Source organism: Hipposideros armiger, unplaced genomic scaffold, assembly GCF_001890085.2.
Source record: "Hipposideros armiger isolate ML-2016 unplaced genomic scaffold, ASM189008v1 scaffold_199, whole genome shotgun sequence".
NCBI classification, from domain to species: Eukaryota; Metazoa; Chordata; class Mammalia; order Chiroptera; family Hipposideridae; genus Hipposideros; species Hipposideros armiger.
This window is the reverse complement of record NW_017731549.1, coordinates 115,840-124,819: the sequence shown is the minus strand read 5'-3', so window position 1 is coordinate 124,819 and position 8,980 is coordinate 115,840. Positions and strand designations below refer to the sequence as shown.

Below are 8,980 nucleotides of genomic sequence, written 5' to 3'. Positions count from 1 at the left end.
GAACCAACCCTCTGGGAAAAAGGGAGAATCATCAAAATTATTTTTTCTTTTCTCTTCCAATGCTAAATGGCAACCACTTAAGTGTCTTAACATACTAAAAGATTTCTAGGAGCAACAAACTTCTGGTGTAATCAAAGACTGAATTGTCCTCCCCAAAATCATTGTAATGAGATTTAACCTGTATCAGATTCAAATTTGTTTTGCTTCTTCTTAGCTATATGTCCTTGGACAAGATACTGACCCTCATGCATTGATGTATATGTTTCAAGAGTTTTTTGTATAAATTAAATGAAAAGACATGTAGCACATAATGTATGGTAAGTGCCTCATAACAGGCCCCCAATAAATGGGAATAGTTGTTATGATCATAAGTTTTTTGATCTTGGGAATATTAATATGTTAATTGAAATGGAGAGGATTCTTTTAAAAAGCCTTCTCTCTTTATTCTATACTTAGTGATTTTGAAAAACCAACAGACTTGATTAATAGCTACTGGAGCTGCATATCATTAAATGCAGCTGAGTTTTCACATTTAGATCTAAGTCTTTGTGACCTCACACAAGTCTGTTAATGTTGCTGGTATTAGAATCCCTCCTGTAACTTAACGGAGATGGACCACATAACCTCTAAGGTGTTTTGCATTTCTGACATCTGTGGTTCCATGGAAACAGTCTTTCACGTCTTTACTCCAGCCATCATTTGTGACCATTTTGCCCTCTAGTGGTAAGAGTCAAGGAAAAACTTTCCTTCTGAGAAAAAGTTTCATTTCCACACCCCCCATCAAAATATGATCAATGTTTTAATAAGTGCTTAGATTTGCTTCAATATTGTTTTAGTTATGCCCACATAAAAATGATCAGTTCACAACAATAACTTTTATATGCTTTCTGAGGGTCAGGAATTCGTGAGCAGCTTAGCTGGGTGCTTCCGGCTCAGGGTCTCTCAGGAGGCTGGAATCAAGGAGTCAGTCAGAGCTGTGGCCATCTGAAAGCTTGACTGGACTTGGGGATGTGCTTCCAAGCTCTCTCACGAGGGTGACGGTGATGGCAGGAGGTTTCAGTAACTTCCCATGGGGACCTCTCCATGGGCTGCTCAAGACGTAGCAGCTGGCTTCCCCCAGGGCAAGCATCAGAGAGGGAGGGAGGGGTAGAGATTCTATAATAGATCCAATTCCCAGCTATGTAGGACAATAAATCCTCTTTTTTGTGACTTTGAGTTTCAATTATGAAATCAAAGGAATATTGAGATGTGTATCTATATAAAAGTACTAAATCACCTAAAATTCTCACTCTAAAGGGCATGTGCTTATTTATTAAGGTAAAGGAAGCCCTCCATCCTTCCTGCCTCTCCTGGGGAGCTCTAAGAACAGGGGACTCGAGGGCTCATAAGATCAGATCCAGGCTTATGAGACATTCCTCCCATGTTGCTTTAAGGCAAGAGTCCTTAACCTGATAGCCTGGTCCTCTAGGGTTTGATGAAAGAGCGTGACAGATGTGTGAACATCCCATAAAATTGTGGGTAAAATGTTATATGTACCCAAATATATACATATTTTTTTGGAGGAGGAAGGGTCCATAGATTTTATCACATTAATAAAGGGATTTGTAAACCAAAAGAGGTTAAAATCACTTTTAGGTGATCAAATGCAAAAATGTAATGTTAAAGTCTGAATTTTCATGTCTCTGTATGTCGCATGCTAGACTTTTTAATTAGAGAATTTGAAACAAAGAAGAGGCAATGTTACCATCTTATTAATATCATGAAATGACTTTGTTTAAATATAAACCCATTACATGTTCGAAATACTTCATCTAAAAAGTGCATTTTATCGCAGGCCATTTGCAGTTACCAATCTGAAGGATAGAAGAGATATATAGATTTAACAAATGATTAGAATCTGCTTTCTGAAAAAGTTCAAATATTCCCCCAGTGTCATGTAAACAAATAAAAGACTGTAGTTTGCTTGTTCTATTTGCATAAAACAATAATTCTCAGCAGTATCGATCCATTTCACATGCCCCTGATTAAATCTTGAATATTCATGCATGCATTAAAAAGCCTTCTGTTGCTATGTGGAACACAACATATAAAAATGTGTTCCAGCTTCCCTTTAGGGAGAGGAATATTATACTGAAAATTAAATTAAAGCTGTTGCTTATCAATAAGAACAATTAGGAAGAGAAAGAGGAAAGATTGCCATGGAAATAGTAGAAGAGGCTAATTTAGATGCCCAACATAATATTCATGTTTTGTGGGCCTGGAGCCTGGAGAAACTGAAATTCAAGTGGTAATGAGAGACTGTAGACCCCAAGCATCCACTGTATGTACAAGTTTCATTGTTTGTTGCAGTGATGAGATAAAAGAATTCCAGAACAACAGGGGCAGAGTTGAAGGAAATGGAGCAGGATTGCCCAAGGAGGAGCCCAGCATAATAACGAACAGCCATCTGGAAACTCTGGCTTTTGATACCAGGCGAGTTCTGCCCTAGGTAGGTAAAAAGAGTGGAAAATAACTGTTTTCATGGCATGCCAGGTTAGGGGTAAAGCACTTACTGGCCCTTTGAAGTAGAATCACAGAAATTAGACCCAAAATCCTTAGCCTTGGCACTATCAACATTTTGGAGTTGGATAATTCTTTGTTGTTGGGGCTGCAAATTCTCAGGTCCTATCCCAGACCAACTGAACTGTAAACTAGAAGTGGGGCCACCCCTCCACGTGATTCTGAGGTTGGCTCAAGTTTGAGAAATAATAATCTTACTCCATTCCCTCATTTTACAATTGAAGAAACAGAGGTTGGCTACCAGTGAGCCAAGACCACACAGCTTGTTAGCAGCCACAGCAGTACACCAAACCTCCTCCTGACGAGTAGCCTTGCCGGACACGGTGGATATGTACCCTGCAAGGATATTTCATCCCAGCACCAACCACGGTAATGACACATGAAACATCCTGCTGCACAGCAGAAAACAGTCCAAGACTGGCTGAATATGTTCCTCAGATGTGATCTCTCTCCTAGGTTTCCAAGTTGCCTAGGCGTTCGTGCAGATCATTTCACTTTTATTGACATCATTTATCTAAATAACATGACTCGTTTAAAATGAGGCTGCTTTATTGTGTTGTTTCTTTTTGATTGTTATCACTAGGTCCCTATTTTATAATGTAATTACTTGGAGTTAAAAGAGGCCTTATTTTTACAGCCATAGTAATTGTTACTGTTATTTGTGTTGACAGATAAATGTTGACTTTAGATTTTAAACCTTTCTGTGTGGTTGAATGGAATAGAAAGCAGCTTATATAAGTTAGTAAATAAAAAAATGTTCAACCCTATGCATTTGAAAAATCCTCTCTTGACTGCTTATTTAAAAAAAATAGATTACTGTGCAAAAATCATTTTTATCCCCGGTAAATGAGTATAGAAATGTTAAATGGAAGATAATTCATGCTTATTTGTCCAGTTTTTCTGCTCTTTTTAAAAAACAATAAACACCCCCCCAACCCCCTTGTTAAGCCACATCTTGACTTCTCTGCCCATACCCTCTGGGTTACTTTTGTGGGCATTAGGTCTCTAGTTCCAAAGGAGAGTTGTGAGGCCAACTTCCTTTGCATGGGAAAATGAATGTGCAGGGTCCTAGTTGGTGGAACGGATTGTCTATAGGAGGATGTCTGCATGTGGGTACAGATTGCTCAAGAGGCCAAGGAGGGCTAAAGTCACAGTCAAAATGGGTCTGCCTGCTGTTGCTGTGACTCAGAGAGGACTTTCTAGGCCAGATTTGTGCCAAGAAACTCTTTAGAGACAGAAATTTTGCTTTCTCCTTTTATTGTTATTTGTGCAATTTCTGGGAATAACCTTGCAGAATTGGGTACCTATCGTGTTTAGCTTTTTTTCCTACTTCCTTTTTCTTTCCTATTTGCCTTCATCCCCAAGATAGCTAGCCTTGAAAGCATAATGTATATCCTTCCAAATTGTTTTTCACTGTACAATCATATATATATGATATATATACTACATTAGTAATGTGTAAAGTAAAACAATAATTATATATATAATTATTAGTATGTCCAGGACATAGAACAGGACCAAGTATTTAGAACAGTGCCTGAAATATTATAGGTGCTCAATAAATATTTTGTGAATGAATTAATGAATGCTTTATAAAAATGTGATAATTATACACATATATATAATTATTATATATTATTTTAATGATTATATACATATATATGTCTATATATAATTATCTTATCTTTATCTGGCTTTTACCACTCAATGCCTCTAGGTAATCTCTCCATATAGATTTAATTCTTATGAATGGCTGCATATTATATCATGGTTATGAAGGTAACATCAATATACTTAACCATATCCTTAATTGATAGTCAAGATGTTTTTATTTTCTTTGCCACTATAAATAAATAAGAGCCAACACCTACTGAGTGTGTACTATATGCAAAGCATATTTATTAGCACTTCACATGTATAAAGTCAGAGTGAAGGTTATTCTCTCCATTGTAGAAAACTGAACAGGGATGGGGCAGCCAGTTATCTCAGGTGGTTAAAGCACAGGTTCATAACACCAAGGTTACCAGTTCGATTCCCACATTGGCCAAGGAGATGTTCTCTCCACAACTAGATTGAAACAACTACTTGACATGGAGCTGATGGGTCCTGGAAAAACACACTGTTCCCCAATAAAATTTCTTAAAAAAAAATTCCTTAATATTAAAAAAAGAAAAAGAAACAAACTTGACCAAGCCTATATAGCCAGTAGGCACTGAACTAGTCAGTGTGGCTCCAAAACACCTTTCACTGAACTACTTCTATACAAGATAGTAATCAACACAATTGTACATACATCCTAATGGAATAGTGCTTTATTGCTGGTTGACAGTTTCCCAGGAGTGGAATTACTGTGGAAGAATATTTATATATTTTATATTAACAGATTGCTTTGCAGTAACAGTTTATATTTCCACCAACCTGTATGAGAGTGCTTTTTCCTCTTTTTCCAGATTATCATAAAAAATATTTTTATTATTCCTTTTTTGCCAATCTGGTAGGTGAGAAGTGATATTTCATTGTTATATTTATATGCTTTTCTGACAGTAATGAGGTTGAGTGTAATATGTTTATTAGCCAGTTGGATTTGCTCTACTATAAATTGCTGTATTAGTCAGGATTCTCCAGAGAAACAGAATATATACACAGTATATTCATGTGATTATGTAGGCCTGGCTAGTCCCAAATCTTTAGGGTGGGCCAGGAGGCTGGAGACCCAGAGAAGGGTTGCTGTTGCATCTCAAGTTCAAAAGCTATGAGACTGAAAACCCTACCCTCCTTGCAATGGAACTACTAATGGTCACACTGCCTGGACTTGATGTTGAATTCTCCAGTTATTAGTGACTGAGCTCCTTAAATAAGGATAATAAAAACCTGCTCCATAGGGTTTGTGGGAACAATGAAGGATTGCTTCTCACTTTATAACTTTTATCTGTTATTTGTTCTACTATAGGGATTCATCATTGCTTTTTGAGCAAATTGCAAGCATATAGGGATGAAATCACTGCCTGTCATTTATAAGACACACAGGATAAAAGCAAAAATCTTAACATAATCATGTGTCTTGAGATCTTCTGTCCCTAAGTAACAGTCTGTTTTATACATGTACCTCATAAAAATCTTTTATGGATGATAAACAAGGGTGGATTTCAGGTAAATGTTCCCTGTTTCACTGAGGCAAGGAATTCAACCTATCACAGACTTTCCCTGTTTGTGATGAAAAAAAAAATTAATGGCAAACAATAAGAGCAATCATCAAAAGAAGTCTTCTCTTTAGTGAGCCTAAGAACTTTCAGATTCCTAGAAGTCTAAAGATTTGTAGTAGTGACGAACCTCACATATTGAAGTCGGCCAGCCATATGCAGTATTGGGGTAGACAGGAGTTAGTCATTTGGGGAAATCTTAGGCTAGGTGAAATGCTTCAGAAGTTTTGCGTAATTACTATCCCTCTGGCTTAGAAAGAGAAATACCAGGACCCTAGAAAATTACCATCAGAAACAAGAACTTTGGACACTTACCTTACAAAAAATTACCAATCTTGTTTTAACTTTGGTTTTCTCACTTTACAACTGTGGTTTTGTTTGAAGGATTAGAAATAATACACATAAAGTGCCTCGCACAAAGTAGTTCACATTAAATGGTAGTTATTACTGTCACTTCTTGCCATCGAGACCCACGTATTGTCATATTCGGTACCTTCTCCCAACGCCTACCACATATTAGACGATCATAAAAATATTTATCGAATGAGTGACATCAATGATAGGTTGCACTTTGCGGCCAAACCCTGGGGTCGGTTAAACTCTGAGGCCACGGGAAAACTACCGATAACACGTCCTTCAACTTGCTCACAGTGCTAAACTACAATTCCCAGCATGCAGTCAAACTCTGTGGTTGCCGCGCATCCGAGAAAAGTCTCCGGTTCTCCATTGGTCACGTAAGAGAAACGGTGTAGTTTGGCCTCATGGCGCGGGCTCTAGCGTACGCACGCACGGAGACTGCGCAGACCTCCTCGACTGAGTTCTGCAGAACTCCTTTTGAGTCTAGGGATTTTAGCCGGAAAGATTTAAGAACGGTTTCACTTCCGGTAACACAGGAAGCAATTTAAAGATGGCGTCCTCCAAATCCAACGGGCCAGTCGCAGCGGCTGGGAAAAATGAGTCTCGTAACCCGAAGCCGAAGCCGAAGCCGGAGGACGGAGGTGAGGTTGTGTGAGAACCGGAGCCTGGCTTTGGATGTTGAATTGCGCTTGTTTTCTTTCGCTGGCTGGGAACCTGTAACGCCGTCCTGAGTCTGTCCTCTAAAGTTGAGTACCTGTAATTGCTGACGATTGGGGGCATTGGCCCGGCTTGCCAAACCTCAGGCCAATATGGTGTCGGCCACGTGTTCCTAACCAGTCGCTCTTACTGGGTGCCCCCAAAGTGAAGGTGTTGCGGAACACACCTTCTGTAAAATGATAAGTGTTAAGATTGCGGAGGGCACTGCGGGGCCTTGTACTCGCGGCGATGGCTGGAAGTCGTTGACAAAATGAAGGATGCGGTGGAAGCAGGTCGTTATGTGTTTGAGTGAGCACTGATGATGAAGAAGTGAGACCGATACAGTGATGTGGAGGAGGAGGTATCTGACGTGTCCTGAATGCTAGTTTGTCAGCTAGCGAAGACATTTTGGAACACATCATTATTCCTGTTTGTCAGATTGCTAAAATATTAGTGGGCACGGTTCCTGCTCTTTAGACTGCCCTGCTTTTAATTTGCTTGCTTGTTTTGTAGCCTGGGTTTATCCATTTTTTTCTGTATGAATGACAGGAAGAGAGGCTAGGGAAGTAGCCCAGGGCCTGAACAACCATTCTTATTGGAAGTGTTAAAAACCTTTAACTATTCTATCAGCATTAAAAAGGCATTAAAGATGTTTTGTTGTTTTTATGCACGTACATAGCAGAGTACAGTATATGCACAGCTTAAAGAATAAAACCAACATGTGAGACAGGAGCATTCAGACCATTGAACAGAATAAAGCATTACCATACCCCAAAAGCCCCCTACAAGCACCTCTCAGATCATTTTGTTTCCTTTCTGACACATGAAGTAACTATTCTAAATCGTGTTGATCACTCTCTTCTTTTTCTTCAAATCTTTGTCACCTACTCACAAAATTGTTGTTGAATTTTATATGAATGAAAGAGGACTGTAGGCATTCCTCTGTGTCTTCTTAGGCTTAACTTTGTTATTCAGAGCAATGCTTGAAGCTGTCGTTTGTTCTTTTCACTACTATGTGATATTCCCTTGTATAAATATATGCCAATTTATATTTTCACTCTACCATCGGTGGACATTTGGGTTGTTCCCATTGTTTGCTATTATAAGCAATGTTGCTATAAACATCTTTGTATATATCTCCTGGTTTACATGTTCAAGAGTTTCTCTAGATTATGTACATGGAATTGGAATCCTTGAAGTGTAGGGTATTTGCAGGTGATGCTAAATCTTTCCCAAAGGGTAGCAGTTTATACTACCACTAGCAGTGGATGAGAGTTCTCATTGCTTTACATCCACACTAACACTTGGAATTATTTGAATTTTGAATTTCTTGTCATTTTGGTAAGTATGACATGGTATCTGAGGTTTTAATTTGAATTTTCCTTATTACTAAGGAGGTTGCACATCTTTTCACATGTTTTTGAGCTATTTGTACTTCTATTATGAAAGCCTTGTGTATTTTTCACCAGTTTTTTTTGTTTGTTTGTTTTTTAAATTCGTAGCCATTGAAGTGTTTAAAGTGGGAAGGACATGGTCAGATGTGCATTTTAAGTAATGGCAGTTGTAGATTTTGAGGGCTTTGGGTTTTTTTTAGGATATTGGGAAGTGAATGATATACGATGAAGACTAGCTAATTCTCTGTGATTTGAACCATAAATAGCAAAATTGATATAAGCATAAGAAACAGAAAGCATGTATAGCTGGACCTGCTTCTCAGACATGAGAATCTCCTGATGAGATTGTTAAAATAGATTATTTAATCAGGGAAGAATTTCATCCCTGAGATTCAGATTCAGTAGGTCTGAGGTGGAGGCCAAGGTGGAGCGTTGATTTCTAACACGCTGATGGTGCAGGTCTATGGATCACCCCTTTGAGTAGTACTGATTCAAAGTATAGCTGTTGGATTTAAAAGGTTCCTAAAATTTAGCACTAAGAGTTTTTAATAAATGATATGGGAGATAATTTATAGCCCTTGGGAGGCATTTTGTTTTAATGAGAGGAGACCATTGTGTCCCCTTAGGCAAGTCATTCATCTTTTTCGACTGAATGTCTTTTATAAAATGGGGAGGGCCGGCCGAGTGGCTCAGTTGGTTAAGAGCTCGCTCAAGAGTTTGAGCTCTGAGGGCCGGCCGAGTGGTGCAATGGTTAAGAACTCGCTTGGGATGCCA

At 38.6% G+C, this 8,980-nt stretch overlaps 1 protein-coding gene across 2 annotated transcripts in view; it reads left to right on the top strand.

Annotated features, from left to right (window-relative positions):
• The first annotated feature begins 6,567 nt into the window (after nt 1–6,567).
• Nucleotides 6,568–8,980, top strand: part of KRR1 (KRR1 small subunit processome component) — a 13,028-nt gene continuing 10,615 nt past the window's right edge. Inside the window, exon 1 of one of the 2 annotated variants that reach the window (XM_019653221.1) lies at nt 6,568–6,757. In XM_019653221.1, the coding sequence (XP_019508766.1) occupies nt 6,667–6,757 (91 nt within the window). In that variant the 5' untranslated portion in view covers nt 6,568–6,666. The remainder of the gene's footprint in view (nt 6,758–8,980) is intronic. The other variant, XM_019653222.1, reaches the window with a different exon arrangement.